Raw genomic sequence first — 25,079 nt, 5'->3', positions numbered from 1 at the left:
GGGTCCTCCCTCCATGGTGAGGGCATGTGACACGTGTTGGGGTTCACGTAACCCATCTTTTTGCATGCGGCCCCCAGTGGCAGGAAGTCCTCCATATGACGAATGCGTCCGCCCCGTGATTGTTCCCCCGCTGCCCGGCGACCTCCAGGTACAAAGAATCCGGAACCGCTGCTGAAGCCCTGAAGGAAGAGCGGCATTGTTCCAGAAACTTCCTGTTGTGGATGTGTTCGGGGCGTGCAGATTTTTGCATTGCACCTTCCTGCAATGGCTGATACCAGAGAGCAGTGGCTCATGCAGGGCGCAGCAAATCTTACTGAACTGTGATTGTTGAAGGATGTTGCAAAAGTCTTGACACCCCTGACCAAGTCTTATTATTCACATTGTCTCCTGTCATGGACCTGGGCTGGGCGCGCTGTCACCAGGTGTTTGATATTATGGAATTGACTACAGCTCTGGATGTGAATAGTGTAGAAGACACTTTACTAGTGTGACTGTGACTGCGGCTCTGGATGTGATTGGAGTAGAGGACGTTGTGTCACTCTGGATGAGGATAAGATAAATAACGCGTATAGGGTTAATGTGCATTATATTATGGCTGGTCCGTGCGGGAGTCAGGTCATGTCTTATACCATAGTCACATGCAGAGCTGCACTGAGAATTCTGTGAACACTTCATACTCCAGTCATAGCCAAAGCTGCAGTCAGATCACCTCCTGTTCTCGCGAACCTGCACTCCCAGTTCTCCTGGTTTACAGCAACAGGCACTACAACAGAAGACCAGCAGACTTGTGAGCGCAGCTCTGAATGTGACTGGAATATAAAACATGATTTTAACAGCAGGTTTGTGATTGCAGCTCTGGATATGATCGGAGTATTGCTACTCTTGACATGCCCTGCAGTGGGTTCTATAGGTGACTCAGCACCTGGCCTGGGGTTCTCCTGTGATTCAGCTGATAAAGCTCCGGAGTAAAGTTCACGGCCACATCCTGGATATGGAAGGTGATTGTTGTAGTAAACAAATATTTAGGTTTCTAGGAATGAAGATGCCGCGGTTTCTGTCATGTGACCTGGTGGACAGACGCTCAGGATCATTCCATCACTTGATCCCAGAGCTGCAGTCACTGTATACATACATTACATTACTTATCCTGTATTATACTCCAGAGCTGCGCTCACTATTCTGCTGGTGCAGTCACTGTGTACATACATTACATTACTTATCCTGTATTATACTCCAGAGCTGCGCTCACTATTCTGCTGGTGCAGTCACTGTGTACATACATTACATTACTTATCCTGTATTATACTCCAGAGCTGCGCTCACTATTCTGCTGGTGCAGTCACTGTGTACATACATTACATTACTTATCCTGTATTATACTCCAGAGCTGCGCTCACTATTCTGCTGGTGCAGTCACTGTGTACATACATTACATTACTTATCCTGTATTATACTCCAGAGCTGCGCTCACTATTCTGCTGATGCAGTCACTGTGTACATACATTACATTACTTATCCTGTATTATACTCCAGAGCTGCGCTCACTATTCTGCTGGTGCAGTCACTGTGTACATACATTACATTACTTATCCTGTATTATACTCCAGAGCTGCGCTCACTATTCTGCTGGTACAGTCACTATGTACATACATTACATTACTTATCCTGTATTATACTCCAGAGCTGCGCTCACTATTCTGCTGGTGCAGTCACTGTGTACATACATTACATTACTTATCCTGTATTATACTCCAGAGCTGCGCTCACTATTCTGCTGGTGCAGTCACTGTGTACATACATTACATTACTTATCCTGTATTATACTCCAGAGCTGCGCTCACTATTCTGCTGGTACAGTCACTGTGTACATACATTACATTACTTATCCTGTATTATACCCCAGAGCTGCACTCACTATTCTGCTGGTACAGTCACTGTGTACATACATTACATTACTTATCCTGTACTATACTCCAGAGCTGCGCTCACTATTCTGCTGGTACAGTCACTGTGTACATACATTACTTACACTGTATTATACCCCAGAGCTGCGCTCACTATTCTGCTGGTACAGTCACTGTGTACATACATTACATTACTTATCCTGTATTATACTCCAGAGCTGCGCTCACTATTCTGCTGGTACAGTCACTGTGTACATACATTACATTACTTATCCTGTATTATACCCCAGAGCTGCGCTCACTATTCTGCTGGTGCAGTCACTGTGTACATACATTACTTACACTGTATTATACTCCAGAGCTGCGCTCACTATTCTGCTGGTACAGTCACTGTGTACATACATTACATTACTTATCCTGTATTATACCCCAGAGCTGCGCTCACTATTCTGCTGGTGCAGTCACTGTGTACATACATTACATTACTTATCCTGTATTATACCCCAGAGCTGCGCTCACTATTCTGCTGGTACAGTCACTGTGTACATACATTACATTACTTATCCTGTATTATACCCCAGAGCTGCGCTCACTATTCTGCTGGTACAGTCACTGTGTACATACATTACATTACTTATCCTGTATTATACCCCAGAGCTGCGCTCACTATTCTGCTGGTGCAGTCACTGTGTACATACATTACTTATCCTGTATTATACTCCAGAGCTGCGCTCACTATTCTGCTGGTACAGTCACTGTGTACATACATTACATTACTTATCCTGTATTATACCCCAGAGCTGCGCTCACTATTCTGCTGGTACAGTCACTGTGTACATACATTACTTATCCTGTATTATACCCCAGAGCTGCACTCACTATTCTGCTGGTACAGTCACTGTGTACATACATTACATTACTTATCCTGTATTATACTCCAGAGCTGCGCTCACTATTCTGCTGGTGCAGTCACTGTGTACATACATTACATTACTTATCCTGTATTATACTCCAGAGCTGCGCTCACTATTCTGCTGGTACAGTCACTGTGTACATACATTACATTACTTATCCTGTATTATACTCCAGAGCTGCGCTCACTATTCTGCTGGTACAGTCACTGTGTACATACATTACATTACTTATCCTGTATTATACTCCAGAGCTGCGCTCACTATTCTGCTGGTGCAGTCACTGTGTACATACATTACATTACTTATCCTGTATTATACTCCAGAGCTGCGCTCACTATTCTGCTGGTGCAGTCACTGTGTACATACATTACATTACTTATCCTGTATTATACTCCAGAGCTGCGCTCACTATTCTGCTGGTGCAGTCACTGTGTACATACATTACATTACTTATCCTGTATTATACTCCAGAGCTGCGCTCACTATTCTGCTGGTGCAGTCACTGTGTACATACATTACATTACTTATCCTGTATTATACTCCAGAGCTGCGCTCACTATTCTGCTGGTACAGTCACTGTGTACATACATTACATTACTTATCCTGTATTATTCTCCAGAGCTGCGCTCACTATTCTGCTGGTGCAGTCACTGTGTACATACATTACATTACTTATCCTGTATTATACTCCAGAGCTGCGCTCACTATTCTGCTGGTGCAGTCACTGTGTACATACATTACATTACTTATCCTTCATTCAGTAAATATTTTCCCTGCTCTTTCATTTTAAAAAATGTGGGTTTACAAATACTCGGCGCCATTCCTGGCATTCTCCGGTGAGTGACCTCATTATGTGGCCAGATCAGGACCGGTGGGGCCGGTGACAGTGGGGGAGGGGTCGGGGGTATCTGTCAGAGACCGCACTACCTCCAACATCAGCAGTGAGGTAGTGCAGAGTGACAAGCGATGAGCACGTTAGAGATACGATGGACACGTGACTGACGGCGTGCACCACATTCTGCTCCTCCTGCGCTGATGGGTCACCACCATAGACCCTCGGGACATGTGGTGACTGCTCGCCCTGTAGCCACCACAGGTCTCCTATTTGCCATCGTACCCTGCGGTGAAACCCCACACACCTCGTGGTCTACTACTGTCAGTGTTCTGTCCATCACATCCACAGGGGGGCAGTAACATTTTGGCCCTTTCCATTGACTTTTCTTCAGCTTCTGTTGTGCACATTTCGGGATAAGAGGCCACATGTCCTCTAATGTTGTGGACTATCTGAGGTCGCTGTGTTCCATGATGGCTTCTCCCAGGATGTTGGTCCTGTCTTTGGGTCTTCTCGTTGATCCACAATTCCAGCTTTCTACCAATTCTCATCCTTCATCTTCTGGACGATGTCCCATGTTTGGGTCTCTCACTGGTCGTTGATTCCGTCTTTCGTCTACTTGTCATCTTCCACCTGCTCCAGGATGTTGGTCCTGTCTTTGGATCTTCTTGTTGATCCATGATTCCAGCTTTCTCCCGATTCTCGTCTTTCATCTCTTCAGGGATGTTGTTCTTGTCTTAGGGTCTTCTCAGTAGTCTATGGTTTAATCTTTCGACTAGTTGTGGTCTTCCTGTGGTCTTCCACCTGCTCCAGGACGTTGGTCTCCTGGTTGGGTCTTCTCACTGGTCTACGATTCCATCTTTCTACTGGTTGTCCTCTTTAATCGCCTTACACCTTTAGAAGATTCGGCGTCTCCGTCCAGGACTTGTGTGTTTGTCTTCTGCGTTGTCCCAGCTGTTCTCAGACTTTCTTCTTCTTGGTTCCGTGTTGTGTACGTTGCGCTTTGGTCCGGCTGTTCCCTACTGTCCTTACTCTTTGTAGGTTGATCCTTGTACTGATCTACCATGGCTGGTCAGGCAGATACATCGGCGCTACCTCTAAGCCTGTATAGCCAGAGTAAGGGGCCTGTAAAATGATACAAAGTTATCAACATTGTAATCCAATAAAAACCTGAAATGTGTGACGTGCAAAAGTCTTCAGCCCCCTGTACTGTGAGACCCCTATATAAGACACAGTGCACACAATTGCTGTGTGTAATGTGGTCTCAGTGTATATATATATATATATATATATATATATATATATATATATATATATATATATATCTGTTCTGTGAAGGCCTCAGTGGTTTGTTAAAGAACACTAGTGAACAAACAGCATCATGAAGACCAAGGAACTCACCAGACAGGTCAGAGATAAAGTTGTGGAGAAGTGTAAAGCAGGGTCAGGTTATAAGTCATATCCCAAGGAGCCCTGTACAATCCATCATCCAAACATGGAGAAAGTATCTACAACTGCAAACCTACAAGACATGGCCGTCCACCTAAACTGACACTGGTCAGAGAAGCCGCCAAGAGGCCCCTGGTCAGTGTGGAGGAGCCGCAGAAATCCTCAGGTACAGGAGAATCTGTCCACAGGACAACTAGAGGTCACTGCGCACCCCACAAATCTGACCATCTATATGGGAGAGCGGCAAGAAGGAAACCATTGTAGTAAGAGACATAAGAAGGGGCGTCTGCAGGTTATGGCCACAAGACATATAGGGGGACCCCGCAAGCATGTGGGAGAAGGTGAGAGGAGACCAAAGGGGGACGGCCTAAATGTAAAGTAACCCTGCCCATCCCCCTGAACACCCCATCATCCCCCCCACTGTGACACATAGGGGGCAGCATCATGGCAGGGGGTAGAGCAGGGACAGGGGAGCCGCTCAGAGGTGATGGGAAAATGGAACGAAATACAGGACAATCCTGGAAGAAAACCTGAGACTGGGAAGGAGATTCCAGTAATGACCCGAAACCTCCGGCCTGAGCCCCAGTGATTGGTTTAGATCACAGAATATTCCGGGGTTAGAACGGCCCAAAGTCCAGACCTAAATCCCTCTGAAGTTACTGATCACAGACGCTCCAATCAATCTGACTGCAAAGAAGGGGCCGAAATCTCATCTCTAGAGGTGCAAAGACCGAGCCCAAAAGACAAAGGCGGTTCTATAAAGCATTGGTATAGGGGGCTGAAGACTTTTGCACATCACATTTGTCAGATGTTTATTGGATTACAATGTGATAACCTCGTATCGTTCTCCTTCCACAATTATCTGATACTTTGTGTTGTTATCACTGAATATCCCAAAAAAATACATTTAACTTTGTGGTTGTGACAAAGGTCAGGGGGTGTGAAGACTTCTGCGAGGCGCTGTAAGTGGCCATGACCAAGATGTCTTCTCTGCATAGTACGGCCGGCTCTATTGTCCAGGGTCTGCCCGGTCTGGAACATGGAGGACCCCAGATCTGCTCCTTATATATGTCAGTGTCTCCAAAGAGAGGAAATAATGTGGGAGATGCAGAAACCTTCAGTACCTACCAGTAACAGGTGTATCTGCCCTTCATCTCTAAACTCTTGGAACGCCTGGTCTATTCTCGTTAATCCGTTATCTCTCTGCTAACTCTCTTCTTGACCCCTTACAATCTGGTTTCCGCGCTCTGCACTCTACTGAAACGGCTCTCACAAAAGTCTCCAATGATCTCCTGACGGCTAAATCCAGTGGTGACTTCTCTCTTCTTATTCTTCTGGACCTCTCGGCAGCTTTTGACACTATTGATCATCATCTTCTCCTCACTATGCTCCGCTCAGTTGGCCTCAATGACACTGCGCTCTCCTGGTTCTCCTCTTATCTCTCAGACCGCACTTTCAGTCTGTCATTTGCAGGCTCTGTTTCCTCCCCTCTTTCCCTTGCTGTTGGGGTTCCTCAGGGCTCGGTCCTCGGCCCCCTGCTCTTTTCTCTCTACACAGCCCCCATTGGACAAACCATCGCCAGATTTGGCTTCAGGTACCATCTTTATGCTGATGACACCCAATTATACACATCTTCCCGTGACATCACCCCTGCACTCATACAGAACACTAGTGACTGTCTCTCTGCTGTCTCTAATATCATGTCCTCGCTCTATCTGAAACTAAATCTCTCTAAGACTGAACTACTACTGTTTCCACCATCTAATAGATCTGTCCCTGATATATCCATTGCAGTCTCAGGCCTTACTATAACTCCTAGGTAGCAGGCCCGCTGCCTCGGGGTCATGTGTGACGCAGACCTTTCCTTCACCCCTCATATTGAATCACTCGCACGTTCATGTCACCTCCACCTCAAAAACATCTCCAGAATACACCCTTTCCTTACCAGAGATACACTAAAGACACTTATTGTCTCTCTGATTCATTCTCGCCTTGACTACTGTAACTCCTTACTAATCCGTCTTCCCCTCACTAAACTCTCCCCTCTACAATCTATTCTGAATGCAGCGGCCAGGCTCATCTATCAGGCTAGACGCTATAGCGAGGCCTCCGGTCTGTGCCGGTCACTACAGCGAGGCCTCGGGTCTGTGCCGGTCACTACAGCGAGGCCTCGGGTCTGTGCCGGTCACTACAGCGAGGCCTCCGGTCTGTGCCGGTCACTACAGCGAGGCCACCGGTCTGTGCCGGTCACTACAGCGAGGCCTCCGGTCTGTGCCGGTCACTACAGCGAGGCCTCCGGTCTGTGCCGGTCACTACAGCGAGGCCTCCGGTCTGTGCCGGTCACTACAGCGAGGCCTCGGGTCTGTGCCGGTCACTACAGCGGCCTCCGGTCTGTGCCGGTCACTACAGCGAGGCCTCCGGTCTGTGCCGGTCACTACAGCGAGGCCTCGGGTCTGTGCCGGTCACTACAGCGAGGCCTCCGGTCTGTGCCGGTCACTACAGCGAGGCCTCCGGTCTGTGCCGGTCACTACAGCGAGGCCTCCGGTCTGTGCCGGTCACTACAGCGAGGCCTCCGGTCTGTGCCGGTCACTACAGCGAGGCCTCCGGTCTGTGCCGGTCACTACAGCGAGGCCTCCGGTCTGTGCCGGTCACTACAGCGAGGCCTCCGGTCTGTGCCGGTCACTACAGCGAGGCCTCCGGTCTGTGCCGGTCACTACAGCGAGGCCTCCGGTCTGTGCCGGTCACTACAGCGAGGCCTCCGGTCTGTGCCGGTCACTACAGCGAGGCCTCCGGTCTGTGCCGGTCACTACAGCGAGGCCTCCGGTCTGTGCCGGTCACTACAGCGAGGCCTCCGGTCTGTGCCGGTCACTACAGCGAGGCCCCCGGTCTGTGCCGGTCACTACAGAGAGTCCTCCGGTCAGTGCCGGTCACTACAGCGAGGCCCCCGGTGTGTGCCGGTCGTTACATTGGCTGCCTATTCATTATAGAATAAAATATAAAGTTCTCCCCCTCCCCCACAAGGCTCTCCATAATGCCGCACCTCCCTACATTTCTTCCCTCATCTCTGTCTACCGCCCAACCCGTGCTCTCCGCTCACTCAATGACCTAACACTTCCATCCTCTATTATCAGAACCTCCCCCGCTCGTATACAAGACTTCTCCTGAGCTGCACCACTTCTCTGGAATGCTCTACCCCGGACAATAAGAGTAACTCCCAACTTCTACAGTTTCAAACGCAAACTAAAGACGCATCTTATCAGACCGGCCGATCACAATGTCTAACGTAACCCTTCCCCCTCCTCTGTCCCCGCCCCCACATTACCCCACATGATGTGATGTCATCTCAGGATAACTTTATAGGTCCAAGCTCCATCCACGTTACAGGACACGACTGGTGACGGCTCATAAAGTCTTATGTTTGTGTAATGACAGTCACCTCTATTACAGAAGTGTCTGACCCCTGTATAAGCAATACCGCCCCTGCTACCTCCTGTGTCACCCCCTGTTACCTCCTATATCACCCCCTGCTACCTCCTGTGTCACCCCCTCTACCTCATAGATTGTAAGCTCTTGTGAGCAGGGCCCTCAGTCCCATTGTGTGAAATGACTTTCTTTGTTATGTATCTGTCTGTATTTTAACCCTACAAATTGTACAGCGCTGCGGAATATGTTGGCGCTATATAAATAAAATGTATTATTATTATTATTATTATCACAGGTGTATCTGCCCGTCACAGGTGTATCTGCCCGTCACAGGTGTATCTGCCCGTCACAGGTGTATCTGCCCGTCACAGGTGTATCTGCGAGGTTATAATGGACCGGTGATGGGCCGGCGTATGATATTACACTGGCAGAGCCTTCCAGGACCTTTCCCCAGCACTAGGACTGGTCTCCCCTGGGCTTGCTGGGATTTGTAGTACCGCAGGTCCTGTGCCCCGAGCAGTGTGGAGGTCACTATGGCCCGGGCCGGGTGTATTAGATCATGTTCTGCACCTCGCTGTGAAGCTGCCGGTCATTCCTGACATAGCGATGGCGCAGGGTGGGCGCTGCCGGCTGTCACTCACTGCAGGCAAAGTACCTGGCAGGACGAGACTCTGAGCCCGGGCCCTCGTGTGGCCCCGGGGCGTCCTGAGCTGCCAGTACCGGTCTCTCTTGTGTATATGACTCAGTTACTGGCGTTAGTGGATAGGATGCAGAGGGTCGCTCTGTCTGGGTCCCCTGAGCCTTCTGGTCCACGTCCTGGGTTGGGGCTGAGTTTTTCGGGCGGAGCGGCTGCAGCGGCATATTTATTTATATAATGTATGTGTCAGGAGTGAAGCCGGCAATCTGCAAATCCTCTTAAATTCCATTCATAAATGCTCTCATTGTAAACTCTGGTCACACCCAGAGCTGCCGAGTCCAACCTCAGTACCCAGCATGCCTCAGTGCAGCACCCAGCCATGTCTCCCAGCACCCAGCCGTGTCTCCCAGCACCCAGCCGTGTCTCCCAGCACCCAGCATGCCTCAGTGCAGCACCCAGCCGTGTCTCCCTGCACCCAGCCGTGTCTCCCTGCACCCAGCCGTGTCTCCCTGCACCCAGCCGTGTCTCTCTGCACCCAGCCGTGTCTCTCTGCACCCAGCCGTGTCTCCCTGCACCCAGCCGTGTCTCCCTGCACCCAGCCGTGTCTCCCTGCACCCAGCCGTGTCTCCCTGCACCCAGCCGTGTCTCCCTGCACCCAGCCGTGTCTCCCTGCACCCAGCCGTGTCTCCCTGCACCCAGCCGTGTCTCCCTGCACCCAGCCGTGTCTCCCTGCACCCAGCCGTGTCTCTCTGCACCCAGCCGTGTCTCCCAGCACCCAGCCGTGTCTCCCTGCACCCAGCCGTGTCTCCCAGCACCCAGCCGTGTCTCCCAGCACCCAGCCGTGTCTCCCTGCACCCAGCCGTGTCTCCCTGCACCCAGCCGTGTCTCCCTGCACCCAGCCGTGTCTCCCAGCACCCAGCCGTGTCTCCCAGCACCCAGCCGTGTCTCCCAGCACCCAGCCGTGTCTCCCTGCACCCAGCCGTGTCTCCCTGCACCCAGCCGTGTCTCCCTGCACCCAGCCGTGTCTCTCAGCACCCAGCCGTGTCTCCCAGCACCCAGCCGTGTCTCCCTGCACCCAGCCGTGTCTCCCTGCACCCAGCCGTGTCTCCCTGCACCCAGCCGTGTCTCCCTGCACCCAGCCGTGTCTCCCTGCACCCAGCCGTGTCTCTCTGCACCCAGCCGTGTCTCTCTGCACCCAGCCGTGTCTCCCAGCACCCAGCCGTGTCTCCCAGCACCCAGCCGTGTCTCCCTGCACCCAGCCGTGTCTCCCTGCACCCAGCCGTGTCTCCCTGCACCCAGCCGTGTCTCCCTGCACCCAGCCGTGTCTCTCAGCACCCAGCCGTGTCTCCCTGCACCCAGCCGTGTCTCTCAGCACCCAGCCGTGTCTCCCAGCACCCAGCCGTGTCTCCCAGCACCCAGCCGTGTCTCCCTGCACCCAGCCGTGTCTCTCAGCACCCAGCCGTGTCTCCCAGCACCTAGCCGTGTGTCCCAGCACCCAGCCGTGTGCACATCACCCTTGCACACTGGGTATATAGTGATCTCCCCAGACCTTACATCTTACCCAGCATGCCTTGCCTTTCCAGAGCACATCTGTGGATGTCAGAATACATTGCAATGTGATGGTCTTGACCGATAACAGAGAGTAGTACCAGACGGTGGGAAAAACTTCTAAAACTTTTCAGTACAGAATAACAAATAGTGGAAGTTTTCTCTAGACCTGTTCTGGTATATGGGGAGGGGTGCGGGGGTCCTCCATACTGTAATGGACTGTTGTACTTCTCTCTAGGTCTCCCCTCCCCCTAGTACAGTTCTGGTATATGGGGAGGGGTGCGGGGGTCCTCCATTCTGTAATGGACTGTTGTGCTTCTCTCTAGGTCTCCCCTCCCCCTGGTACAGTCCTGGTATATGGGGAGGGGTGCGGGGGTCCTCCATTCTGTAATGGACTGTTGTACTTCTCTCTAGGTCTCCCCTCTCCTTGGTACAGTCCTGGTATATTGGGAGGGGTGCGGGGGTCCTCCATACTGTAATGGACTGTTGTAATTCTCTCTAGGTCTCCCCTCTCCTTGGTACAGTCCTGGTGTATGGGGAGGGGTGCGGGGGTCCTCCATACTGTAATGGATTGTTGTACTTCTCTCTAGGTCTCCCCTCCCCCTGGTACAGTCCTGGTATATGGGGAGGGGTGCGGGGATCCTCCATACTGTAATGGATTGTTGTGCTTCTCTCTAGGTCTCCCCTCCCCCTGGTGCAGTCCTGGTATATGGGGAGGGGTGCGGGGGTCCTCCATACTGTAATGGACTGTTGTGCTTCTCTCTAGGTCTCCCCTCCCCCTGGTGCAGTCCTGGTATATGGGGAGGGGTGCGGGGGTCCTCCATACTGTAATGGATTGTTGTGCTTCTCTCTAGGTCTCCTCTCTCCCCTCCCTCTGGTGTAGACCCATGGCCCGTCGGTCCCAGAGCTCCTCACAGGGGGACAACCCTCTGGACCCCAATTACCTGCCCCCGCACTACAAGGAGTATTACCGTATTGCTATAGATGTTCTGGCGGAGGAGGGGCCGGAGGCGTATCAGCGGTTCCTTACAGAGGAGGGGGCTCCAGACTTCTTATGTCATTCTGAAGTGGACCACATCTCAAAATACCTGCAAAGACCCCCAGAGCCCACCCAAGACAGTCTGTACCCGGACCATAGCTATAGTGGACAGGAGGAGGACGATGGCTCATCAGGAACCTATTGGCCCATGCACTCAGACACCGCCGCTCCGGAGCTGGACCTCGGGTGGCCCACCATCTTTGGCTTTCAAGGGACAGAGGTGACAACCCTGATCCATCCACCCCCTCCTGACAGCCCCAGTATTAAGGAAGAGGTGCGAAGGATGATTCGGTCTGCACAACAGGTGAGAGGACAGATATATACAGAAAATTACACCATGGGTAATTATATATACACTCATATATCTTATATACACTTCCATAAAACTATAGATTTGTATACACTCTGTGATACCTCTGTCCCTGCAGTCTGCTGGTGTGTGATACCTCTGTCCCTGCAGTCTGGTGTGTGATACCGCTGTCCCTGCAGTCTGGTGGTGTGTGATATCTCTGTCCCTGCAGTCTGCTGGTGTGTGATATCTATGTCCCTGCAGTCTGGTGGTGTGTGATATCTCTGTCCCTGCAGTCTGGTGTGTGATATCTCTGTCCCTGCAGTCTGCTGGTGTGTGATACCTCTGTCCCTGCAGTCTGCTGGTGTGTGATATCTCTGTCCCTGCAGTCTGGTGTGTGATATCTCTGTCCCTGCAGTCTGCTGTGTGATACCTCTGTCCCTGCAGTCTGGTGTGTGATACCTCTGTCCCTGCAGTCTGCTGGTGTGTGATACCTCTGTCCCTGCAGTCTGCTGGTGTGTGATACCTCTGTCCCTGCAGTCTGCTGGTGTGTGATACCTCTGTCCCTGCAGTCTGCTGGTGTGTGATATCTCTGTCCCTGCAGTCTGGTGTGTGATATCTCTGTCCCTGCAGTCTGCTGTGTGATACCTCTGTCCCTGCAGTCTGCTGGTGTGTGATATCTCTGTCCCTGCAGTCTGGTGTGTGATATCTCTGTCCCTGCAGTCTGGTGTGTGATACCTCTGTCCCTGCAGTCTGCTGGTGTGTGATATCTCTGTTCCTGCAGTCTGCTGGTGTGTGATATCTCTGTCCCTGCAGTCTGCTGGTGTGTGATATCTCTGTCCCTGCAGTCTGCTGGTGTGTGATATCTCTGTCCCTGCAGTCTGCTGGTATGTGATATCTCTGTCCCTGCAGTCTGCTGGTGTGTGATACCTCTGTCCCTGCAGTCTGGTGTGTGATATCTCTGTCCCTGCAGTCTGCTGGTGTGTGATATCTCTGTCCCTGCAGTCTGGTGTGTGATACCTCTGTCCCTGCAGTCTGCTGGTGTGTGATACCTCTGTCCCTGCAGTCTGCTGGTGTGTGATATCTCTGTCCCTGCAGTCTGCTGGTGTGTGATATCTCTGTCCCTGCAGTCTGCTGGTGTGTGATATCTCTGTCCCTGCAGTCTGCTGGTGTGTGATACCTCTGTCCCTGCAGTCTGCTGGTGTGTGATATCTCTGTCCCTGCAGTCTGCTGTGTGATACCTCTGTCCCTGCAGTCTGGTGGTGTGTGATATCTCTGTCCCTGCAGTCTGCTGGTGTGTGATATCTCTGTCCCTGCAGTCTGCTGGTGTGTGATATCTCTGTCCCTGCAGTCTGCTGGTGTGTGATATCTCTGTCCCTGCAGTCTGCTGGTGTGTGATATCTCTGTCCCTGCAGTCTGGTGTGTGATATCTCTGTCCCTGCAGTCTGCTGGTGTGTGATATCTCTGTCCCTGCAGTCTGCTGGTGTGTGATATCTCTGTCCCTGCAGTCTGGTGTGTGATATCTCTGTCCCTGCAGTCTGCTGGTGTGTGATATCTCTGTCCCTGCAGTCTGCTGTGTGATACCTCTGTCCCTGCAGTCTGGTGGTGTGTGATATCTCTGTCCCTGCAGTCTGCTGGTGTGTGATATCTCTGTCCCTGCAGTCTGCTGGTGTGTGATATCTCTGTCCCTGCAGTCTGCTGGTGTGTGATATCTATGTCCCTGCAGTCTGGTGTGTGATATCTCTGTCCCTGCAGTCTGCTGGTGTGTGATATCTCTGTCCCTGCAGTCTGGTGTGTGATATCTCTGTCCCTGCAGTCTGCTGGTGTGTGATACCTCTGTCCCTGCAGTCTGGTGTGTGATATCTCTGTCCCTGCAGTCTGGTGTGTGATATCTCTGTCCCTGCAGTCTGCTGGTGTGTGATACCTCTGTCCCTGCAGTCTGGTGTGTGATACCTCTGTCCCTGCAGTCTGGTGTGTGATATCTCTGTCCCTGCAGTCTGGTGTGTGATAACTCTGTCCCTGCAGTCTGCTGGTGTGTGATATCTCTGTCCCTGCAGTCTGCTGGTGTGTGATACCTCTGTCCCTGCAGTCTGCTGGTGTGTGATACCTCTGTCCCTGCAGTCTGGTGTGTGATACCTCTGTCCCTGCAGTCTGGTGGTGTGTGATATCTCTGTCCCTGCAGTCTGGTGGTGTGTGATATCTCTGTCCCTGCAGTCTGGTGTGTGATATCTCTGTCCCTGCAGTCTGGTGTGTGATATCTCTGTCCCTGCAGTCTGGTGTGTGATATCTCTGTCCCTGCAGTCTGGTGTGTGATATCTCTGTCCCTGCAGTCTGCTGGTGTGTGATATCTCTGTCCCTGCAGTCTGCTGGTGTGTGATATCTCTGTCCCTGCAGTCTGCTGGTGTGTGATATCTCTGTCCCTGCAGTCTGGTGTGTGATATCTCTGTCCCTGCAGTCTGCTGTTGTGTGATATCTCTGTCCCTGCAGTCTGCTGGTGTGTGATATCTCTGTCCCTGCAGTCTGCTGGTGTGTGATATCTCTGTCCCTGCAGTCTGCTGGTGTGTGATATCTCTGTCCCTGCAGTCTGCTGGTGTGTGATATCTCTGTCCCTGCAGTCTGCTGGTGTGTGATACCTCTGTCCCTGCAGTCTGCTGGTGTGTGATATCTCTGTCCCTGCAGTCTGGTGTGTGATATCTCTGTCCCTGCAGTCTGCTGGTGTGTGATATCTCTGTCCCTGCAGTCTGCTGGTGTGTGATATCTCTGTCCCTGCAGGTTTCATACCCGTCTTCCAGTCTCCTCTTACTCCTCTGTCTCCTGAATGTCCTACTATAATCCTGCAGGTTATTACACCACTGAGATCTGCAGAACATTGTCATGTCTCTGTGCTTTATCTTGCACTTATTTGCACACTTTCTGGTGTCCTCTCTGTATTTCAGGTGATCGGGATTGTCATGGACTTCTTCACCGATGTGGACATCCTCTCTGACCTCCTGGATGCCGCTGCCCGCCGGGTTCCCGTTTACATCATCCTGGATGAGATGAACTCTCAGCACTTTCTTGACATGGCGTCTAAGTGCAGGGTCAACCTGAATTTTGTTGAGGTGAGTCCAGGAGGGGGGGCCCTGTTACATAGTAGGAGGGGGCCCTGTTATACAGTAGGAGGGGGGGCCCCCGTTACACAGTAGGAGGGGGCCCCGTTACACAGTAGGAGGGGGCCCCGTTACAGATTTAGCAGTCTAGTCATGTTTGCTGTCCGGGTCGGTCCTCGCTGTGATGTCACTGGTGTTGCAGAGGATCATGGTCCTGAATGTAGGCGCTTGTATGTGTGTGCAGCCGCTGATCTCCTCCATGTGATGACTCCATTCTCTCCACCATGGGTAAACACTGTGCGCTGCCGGGAGGGGCAGATAGTGCGGCAGCTGCTGACCGTCGCCTCCCAGAGTGCTCAGCGACACGCTAAGGGCAAAGGTCAGCTATACCTGAGAAGAAGTGGCCTGTAAATCTCCCTGGGAACACTCCTATCTGCAGAGTATTGCACACAGACCCGAGCGCTGAACATCGCACCACAGCTCAGACTGATACAAGGTGCTGCTCCTAGGACACGCCCGAGAGTTCAGAGTCTGAGGCCACAACCCTAAGAAATAACATCATTTCTTCCCTTTTCCCCATCTTCTCATTGCTCTCCTCTTTTCTTCCTTTATTCTTTTCCTTCCTAATTCCAATAACCTTCTTCCCCACTGTTTATGTTCTTCCTTCTTTCCTTCCGCCTGTCTCCCATCGCCTCTTTTCTCACTCTCATGAATGTCCTTCCTTTCTTCCTCCTTTGGCCTTCATTTCCTCGTCCTTCCTTCATCCCTTCTCTCATTCCTTCTTTTCTTTCCTCAGTTCTTCCTTTTCTCCTTATCCAGTCTTTATTCCAGTTGTTTTCTACCTTCCTCGCCTCCTTCTTTCCTTCCTTGCTGCCTCCTCCTCCTATTTCCCTCTTCTTCATTCCCATAACCACTTTCCTTCCTTCATTCTCCTCGACAGTCTTTTCCATATCCGTCCTCCATCCCTCTGTTCCATGTTTTCTTCCTACATCTTTCTCTACCCTTTTCCATGTCTTCCTTCCCTCCCTCCTTCCACCTTTTTCTATATCATACTTTCCTCCTTCCTTTCTTACATCTTCCTCCACTTTTCCATGTCTTCCTTCCTTCCTAATTGCTCACTCCCTTACATCTTCCTTCCTTACTTGCCTGTCTCCCTCCCTATCTTATTTCCTCTCTTTTCCTTTTCTCTGATGTTTGTTCCTCAATCACGCTAAAACGGCTGGAAGGATTTCCCTAAAATTTTCCAGAAACATAGTTATTCCTTGCGATTGAAACCTAGGCTACTTTTCGTGCCGCTAAACAACATGGCTCCTTAGCAGGACAGTCCCAAAAGTAGGACTCCAAGCCCCACACACACACTTCCTTGCATTTCCGGCCCCAAAATACCTCCACACTCCATATTGTTGCCTCTACGGTAGCCCTAACCACACTCCATCACATTTACATGTATTTCCACACCTTACACACTCACATAACCCCAAAAACAAAGGTCCCGCTCTGCCACCGCCATCTTCTCTTATCAGCCGCGTGCCACCGCTTGGCCACTCACACCAACTGCACTTCACTGATTCACTGATGACGCCACACGCAAAGTTCCTGCGCAGAGCCCTCACACAGTCTGGCCCGCACGGCACACATCAGACCGCAGAGCGCACACACAGTCTGGCCCGCACGGCACACATCAGACCGCAGAGCGCACACACAGTCTGGCCCGCACGGCACACATCAGACCGCAGAGCGCACACACAGTCTGGCCCGCACGGCACACATCAGACCGCAGAGCGCACACACAGTCTGGCCCGCACGGCACACATCAGACCGCAGAGCGCACACACAGTCTGGCCCGCACGGCACACATCAGACCGCAGAGCGCACACACAGTCTGGCCCGCACGGCACACATCAGACCGCAGAGCGCACACACAGTCTGGCCCGCACGGCACACATCAGACCGCAGAGCGCACACACAGTCTGGCCCGCACGGCACACATCAGACCGCAGAGCGCACACACAGTCTGGCCCGCACGGCACACATCAGACCGCAGAGCGCACACACAGTCTGGCCCGCACGGCACACATCAGACCGCAGAGCGCACACACAGTCTGGCCCGCACGGCACACATCAGACCGCAGAGCACACACACAGTCTGGCCCGCACGGCACACATCAGACCGCAGAGCGCACACACAGTCTGGCCCGCACGGCACACATCAGACCGCAGAGCACACACACACACAGTCTGGCCCGCACGGCACACATCAGACCGCAGAGCGCACACACAGTCTGGCCCGCACGGCACACATCAGACCGCAGAGCACACACACACACAGTCTGGCCCGCACGGCACACATCAGACTGCAGAGCCCACACACAGTCTGGCCCGCACGGCACACATCAGACCGCAGAGCGCACACACAGTCTGGCCCGCACGGCACACATCAGACCGCAGAGCGCACACACACAGTCTGGCCCGCACGGCACACATCAGACCGCAGAGCGCACACACAGTCTGGCCCGCACGGCACACATCAGACCGCAGAGCGCACACACAGTCTGGCCCGCACGGCACACATCAGACCGCAGAGCGCACACACAGTCTGGCCCGCACCGCCACTCAGCCCCGACCCGGCAACTTTCCTTCACTGTCTGCACACTCAGCGGTAAGTTCGCAGCACACACATAAGCTGCCCTGCTCTATCTCCTCTGTCCTTCACCACAGTCGCCCGGCCATCCGGCACATCACAACACCTCCGGCCTACAACACCACTTCCCCCCCCTCAAAATAAAAAAAAAAAACACCTCACAAGCTCTTCCACAGTGCCCCACGGCGTACGGGATGACCATCTCAACCATTACGGCCCACTGCCACATCCCCCGCCACGCTCCACCTCACGGCGGCCACTTTCCTGCATTCCTAACCTGTGGTGACCATAGCAACTGGGTCTCCGCCACACGCGGAGCCCCGCTGCTCATGGCCGCCATTAACCCACCCACCCTTTCATTCGCAGGCCGGCTCCTGTCTGCCGACCTGTTTCGCTTCCAGCCGCCAGCATATCCCGCCTCCGAGCACGCTCATTCACATCTTACCATCGCGGCTGCCCTAACACCAGCCGCGATAGTAAGACACATACAATCTCCTTTGCTTGCCGGGTATACCTCATGCCTGCAATCAAAATGTACTTTGATTGCAGGCATGCAATCCCCCCCCCATACCTTCAATAGTAACATGCCTGCAATCAAAATGCTGTTTGACTGCAGGCATGAACAGTTAACCCCCCCATCCCCCCCCATACCTTCTATGTTGCAGACCGGCTCCTGTTCCGCGCCCAGCCGGGAGCCTACTGAAGACTCCCGCAGTGCTAACACCCTCTATATCCCATACACGGCAATACACTTGGATTGCCGTTTATGGGACTTGCAATCACATGATTGCAGGTTCAAACAGGGGCAGCATTATTATATGGTAAGTCTGTCCCAACCTGGAAACTCCCTCACACTGCAGGGCAGGAGGGACATGAGAACGACACCAGTCCCCTCCAGCCGGTACAATAAAACTAAAAGTCACACAAAACACTTCCTATAAATAAAATAAGCCACTACACCACATACACAAGTAAAAAACACTCTCACGGTGAGTTCACAAGTAGTCTACGCGACACGCAATTTGCAGTGCTTACGGAGCGTGTCCGCCGCGTTTTTTTAACGGTGCGCGTATACGCCATCTATGCGGCGTTAAAGTGGCGCATAATAGACACAGTCATGACCACTGACGAAAGCACAAATTACCCTGTCGAATTCCTTAACACCTTGGAATTACCAGGCGTGCCTTCCCATACACTTGAGCTAAAGCTTGGCGTCCCAGTTCTGCTCATGCGCAATCTTGATGCACCCAGATTCTGCAATGGCACAAGGCTACGTGTCACACAGCTGGGGACAAATGTCATTGAAGCCACTATACTTACAGGAGCAGCTAAAGGTGAAAGCGTCTTCATCCCCCCAATACCAATTATACCAACTAATTTGCCATTTCAATTTAAAAGACTCCAATTTCCCCTTTAATTGGCTTTTACAAACGCTATTAATAAGTCCCAAGGACAAACACTAAAAGTGGCAGGAATACATTTATAGCCACACCCTGCTTCTCTCATGGTCAGCTTTATGTCGCTTGCTCCCGCGTATCCAGCCCTGAAAACGTACACGTCTTGGCAGAAAATAACAAATCCTACAATGTGGTATATAGAAGTATATTAACTTAAAAATCCATGCTCACGAATACAGTATGTACATTTCAGGTTTACCATCTACCACCTGACCTAAAAAAAAAAAAAAAAAAAATATCCAAAAATACAAAGATTTCTATAGCAAGATTTCTCAAATGCTCTGACAGTTTCACACGTCTGTCTCCACCCAATTCTCCAAACACTGCAGACGAAGTCGCGGGTAAAAGCTAGTACTGATATATTTTTCAGGGTTTGTCTCCTTGGCCGTTCCTTGGAGTTTTATCCCCCAGGGCAGAGGGCGCTGTCTCTGATCACCATGGGGGTCATTGCTGGAGATTTTACTTGGCAGATTTGTGTTTTTCCAAAAGTTTATAAAAATAAGACAAACAAATCTTTGCGTACAATTGTGACCGCACAGTTCAAGACTGAAGCAAGATGGCGGCTACAAATTGTAATGTATCAGTGAGGGGTTGTAGGTACCCGGGGTTCATTGTTACCGTATCGAGCACAGCTGTGCAGATCAGTCAGTGGGCATCGCCTGTGCCGCCCGGCTGGAGGGGACTGGTGTCGTTCTCATGTCCCTCCTGCCCTGCAGTGTGAGGGAGTTTCCAGGTTGGGACAGACTTACCATATAATAATGCTGCCCCTGTACTTACCTGTAAATATTCTGTCTCTCCCCCGCCCAGCTATAATGGCAATGCCGTGTGGCCTCACCTGGAGAGTTGTCCCATAGAGGCCTCCTGCCCTGCGGTACCCGACTGTATCATTGGGCCTAAACCTGACTATGCCCAGCAGGGATGGGGCAAGGACAAGGGTGTCACTGAGGGACCGCACTCACACTGACGTGACTCTACTTCCTTTACAGTTCCTGAGGGTGCGGACGGTCTCTGGCCCCACATATTTCTGCAGGACGGGCACCACATTCAAGGGGAACCTTCGGGAGAAGTTCATGCTGGTGGACTGTACGGTGGTGCTGAGTGGGACGTACAGGTGAGACGACTTACCTGCCTGAGAGACGCGACACATTATGTCCAGCTTGTATCTCCTGCGATCGATGAGAAAATTTGTCGCTATGTAGTTTTTGCATCTTTTTGTACCTTTTCCGTTGAGGCTCAGACTATGTTCTCCTGTCTTACAGTTTTATGTGGTCATTTGAGAAGATCCACCGCAGCATTGCTCACATCTTCCAAGGAGAACTCGTTTCCAGCTTCGATGAAGAGTTTCGGATTCTCTTTGCCCAGTCCGATCCTCTTATCCCCCCTGAGAACGCTCTGCTGAAGATGGAGAAACCTTACATGGGAATGGTTCCATTCACCGGCCCTCGCCCTCTCTTTGACCGGAAGCTTCAGTTCATGTACCCGAGAGACGACAGCTCCCAGAACTCCTTCAATTCCTTTGGTGTAGATCTTGACCGCCATTATCTGCAGTCATTCCGCAGGGAGGATATGATGAGACACACAATGGACACGGCCGGCATGAGATTTCATGGGCCAAAGTTTCCAGACCAAATGCAGATGCAAATGGACAAAATGCAGATGTCCTTCATGCAGAGCAAACAGTTGGACATTGACGCCTACAAGAGGCACAGCTTTGCTGAAGGCACCTTTGAGAACTACATGGCTTCCAAGCAGTATGCCAGGCAAATGTTTATGAACACGGAGAACAATGAGTACCGCTTCCAGTCCAGTCAGCTCCAGAAAAGTCAGTTTATACAAATGGATCGTACCGGGCGCACTCAAGGACTCTTTGAGAAGATTCGAGGCAACCGTCAGGGTTTCCAGGAAACAGATGACATGGATTCCAGGTTCCCCGCTTATAAAGCTTTGCAGGGAGAGAGTAATTTTGCCATTGAGGGGGCTCCACACACAAGACTGGGCTACAACCCCTCCAGCTCGTCCCGGGAGGTTAGACATGGCTCAGATCAGGTGGCACTGGGGGGAGAAGGAAAATTTGGTCAAAGATCTCAAGGACGTCAGAAGTTTATGTGTCAAATGTCCCCTACACAAAAGCAGAGCTCTGAGCAGAAGCAATTCTTCCAAGACCAAGATGCAGATAAAAAAGGTCAAGATAACAAACAAGGTTTACGCAGCTGGCGAATCTCTTCATACTTGAGCGGAATTCAGCCAGACCAGGAAGAAGAAGGAATGATGATACCGATAGAGACAGAACCTTTCGAAGAAGCTCCATTCGCTATAGAAAAGCCAATACCTACAAGCGAGACATTGGCCAAGTATTCTATTGATCCCATCCCCCCCTATAAACCCTTATTAGCTGTAAGTGAGCCCCCGACGCACGTCGACACAAGCAAAGAGATATCCCTGATAGAGAAGGAGAAAGAAGATTCCTTCCTTTCACGACACGATTCTTTCCGCACTCGCACTAACCCCTTGATTCAGAGAAGTTCCCGTTTAAGATCGTCCCTTATATTTAGCAACTCGAAACTGGAGCAGCACGGGTCTACCGCTGAGGCGGTGCAGGTTATACAGAAGGAGCAGAGCACCAGCGAGGTGCTCAAAGACAATGAGATTGTGAAGACCTCGTCCAAAGTCGCCGAAATCCTGGAGAAGTACAGAAGTGGCAACAAAGACAACGAAGTGACATCTGTAATGCAGGCCAAAGCCGCCTCCAAAGTCATCCAGGAGGAGACAGAAGATGGACAGAAAAAGAGCACGACTGAAACTATGGCCTACAAATCCTTGGAATCCAAACTTCTAGACAAAGATTCGTTTAGCCGAACACTTCTTGAGTCGCAGTATCGGTCTTCAGTTACTTCTCAGTTCCAAGACCTTTACAGCAAAGATAGGCAGACAAGCTCCATTACCAAGGTGGAACAAAGGGTCTCAAGTATCCAGACAATAGATAGCAACATGGCTGCTCTTCCAGAGCCAAAAGACAGTGGGCCAATTATCACTGAAATTATAGACCCGCCAAAACCTCCAGAAGTTGAAGCGCCAAAGTCAGCAAGCAGGATCAACCCTGGTCTTCTGTTCGGAAATGCTCTCGAAAGTATGTCCCAAAATCCAATACCTATTGTCACTTCCCCCACCACTACCGTAACCAAACAAGAGGAGGAACCATCAAAAACTGAGCAAACCCCAATGGAGTTCATCCGAAGAGGGTCCATGAGGCTCAAGCAACTTCTTCAATCACAAAAAGAGAAGAAGTCAGAAGACGAGGCGGTTTCAGATGCAGCTAAAATAGAGAAACAGAATAGCGCTCTGAGACGTCTCTCTAAAAGTGAGATTTCGGAGTCGACACCAGTGGTGGAGACTGAAGACAAGTCCACTAAGTCATCGCCTTCTTCCCCACCCAAAACCACTTCCCAGACCAGGTTGTCTTCTTCAACTTCAAACGTCATTTTTAGTAGTAACCTACGTGATGACACCAAGGTCATCTTGGAGCAAATATCTGCCAATAGTCAAAAAAATAGGGCGGAGATGGCCAAACAGTCTCCGTCCTTATCTACCAGCGAATCCGAGGTGACCACTGCCAACACCAACTCAACGGAGACCAAAGCAGAAGATGCCAACAGTACAGAATCAAATTCTGTCAGCAGGACGGGAAGCTTCCTAAGCCGAAGCCGATTTTCCCGACCTTCACCGACCTCTCCAGAGGACAGAGATAACCTGCTCAAGAGGATGGAAAGCATCAGGAAGGAGAAGCGAGTCTACAGTAGGTTTGAAGTCTTCTGCAAAAAGGATGAACAGAACCAAGTGGAGGATGAGGACGACTCCAAGGACAAGAAAGTGGGGAAAATGCTGCTGGGGAAGTTAGGAACTCTTATGAAGAAGTGACCGTAGTCGTGGTCATACTGTCTCCATCTGGTGCCAACAACGCCTCACGTATTCCAGGGGATCTTTGTGTTATAAATTCCTGCAGAGGTCGTCCATGGGAATTTCCATTCTCGACTTGGGGGACCTGTCATGGAAACCATAGATAGAGGAATCTCTAAGTGAACTGGACCTTAAGTAACGGTACTGACCTCTGCCCCACCACCAAAGAACCAAACCACTTGTGCCTTCCGTGCGAGGAGCAGCTCTGTCTGAGACGTCTGCCCTCCCTCCATGTCTACCTGCAGTCCCATAAGGAGACGTTCTAGAACTACAAGCCCCATCGTGTCTGTGACCGGCTGTGACTTGTAGTCCCAGAACATCGCCGGCCTGTTGTAAAGAATCAAACTTTAATTTATTCACTAGAGGAGACAATCCTGACCGGTACAGGACGGATCGTGGCGAGGACGTTGGCGTGGAGTCTTTCTGCAGTATCCCCTCCCCCTTCCCGCCGCAGGACCAAGCACTGACCAATCCCCCATTTTTCTACCGTTTGTAAATAGCCGTGTATATTACTTAGCAGTATATAAAACCTGTGCATGATGAGGATTCCTGGCACGAAAGCCGTGGTCCACAGTCACATAGGATCCAGTCATACCATGCTACGTGAAGCCATCAGAGCTGCGGTGCAGGAGGCGGCGAGTGCCTGGACCAGGGCAGGTCCGTTGCTCTCGGTGATGGCGATTTTTTAAAAAAAAAAAAAAATTTTTCCTGCACTGTATTGTAGGATTTAAGCTAATAGGATTTTAGTGGGAACACCTACGTACGGGCGGATTATCAGGCCCAGTTTTCTGTCACACAAGCTATGATAACTCCTACAAACCCTCTCCCTCCTGACCGTGTCCTGCTCTCAGAGCTGCTGGAGATGTTCGTGTATCAGTGCACTTAATGGATATCAGTCAGAGATTTGTGCTGCGGTGTGTGAACAGTCCTCTGTGATGATACACAGCCTCAGTACAATGAAGTGTCACAAACCCTCAGCTCTGTGAGCAGGACGAGGTTATCCTCTGCTTGCTGGCACTCAATAGCAACATTCCTGGTCTGTATTCAGATAGAGCTAACAAAAATAAGCAATGGAAACACAAAGTATTATTTTTTTTCACTGAACAATCCAAATGATCGAAGGGAGGACAATGCTGGGAGTTGTAGTCCCACGGCACCAGAGGAGACATCTGAATTCTGGAGTCTTTGTGATCACTCGCCTGCTGTATTACCCTGATGGTTGGGGCTCTGGTCCCGCTTGGTCTCCCGCACCCCCTACCCCAGGCTGTAGGAGCACTGATTTTATTACGACTGATCCAGACCCCGGGGGTAGATTCACTTTATAAGAGTTGTGGGTGGGCTGCAGAGCGGACACTGGGTGACTACTGTGTGTCATGTGGAGTGTGAGGGCGTCTTCTGGTTTCTGAGGTCATGTCTGGTGCGATTGGATATTTAATGTAAGGCTAGAATTGCAGAACAAGCATTGCTGGATGTCTATATGTACTTCCCACCTGTTACCTGTAGGGGGCAGCACAGGGACCAGTAAAGGGAGGCTCAGGTATATTGTGTCAAATAAAAACATTGTTCACAAGTTGTGTTCTAGCGTCTTATTGTCTCGTCTTTTAAATGACCCCGGGCCCATGGCAGTGCAGTATAATGGTTTTAATGAGCCCCATGGACCCTACGTTTAGATACAGCACAGATGGTTGGGAGCAATTGTCCCGAAAGTGAGACGACCATGTGAGTGATAAGGAAGGGGAAAGGTGGAAGACCTTCAAAGTCTTAGGCTCAGAGTATCCAAAACCATCGTAGCCAAGGGGAAAGGTAGTATCATCCAAAACCAAGGCTCCGAGTATACAAACCAATGTAGCTGAGAGGAAAGGTAGTATCTCCCAACACCGAGGCTCCGAGTATACAAACCAAT

At 51.1% G+C, this 25,079-nt stretch overlaps 1 protein-coding gene across 2 annotated transcripts in view; it reads left to right on the top strand.

The window, feature by feature from the left end:
• FAM83H (family with sequence similarity 83 member H) overlaps window positions 1-24,728 on the top strand; it is a 40,586-nt gene extending 15,858 nt beyond the window's left edge. For both annotated transcript variants that reach the window (XM_075269935.1, XM_075269934.1), the window contains exons 2-5: window positions 11,562-12,050; window positions 14,972-15,136; window positions 20,209-20,333; window positions 20,482-24,728. In XM_075269935.1, coding sequence (XP_075126036.1) covers window positions 11,595-12,050; window positions 14,972-15,136; window positions 20,209-20,333; window positions 20,482-23,137 — 3,402 coding nt within the window. In that variant the 5' untranslated portion in view covers window positions 11,562-11,594 and the 3' untranslated portion in view covers window positions 23,138-24,728. The remainder of the gene's footprint in view (window positions 1-11,561; window positions 12,051-14,971; window positions 15,137-20,208; window positions 20,334-20,481) is intronic.
• Window positions 24,729-25,079: the final 351 nt, after the last annotated feature.

Source organism: Leptodactylus fuscus, chromosome 4 (assembly GCF_031893055.1).
Source record: "Leptodactylus fuscus isolate aLepFus1 chromosome 4, aLepFus1.hap2, whole genome shotgun sequence".
NCBI lineage: Eukaryota > Metazoa > Chordata > Amphibia > Anura > Leptodactylidae > Leptodactylus > Leptodactylus fuscus.
The sequence above is the reverse complement of the archived record's forward strand: the minus strand, read 5'-3'. Positions and strand labels throughout refer to the sequence as shown.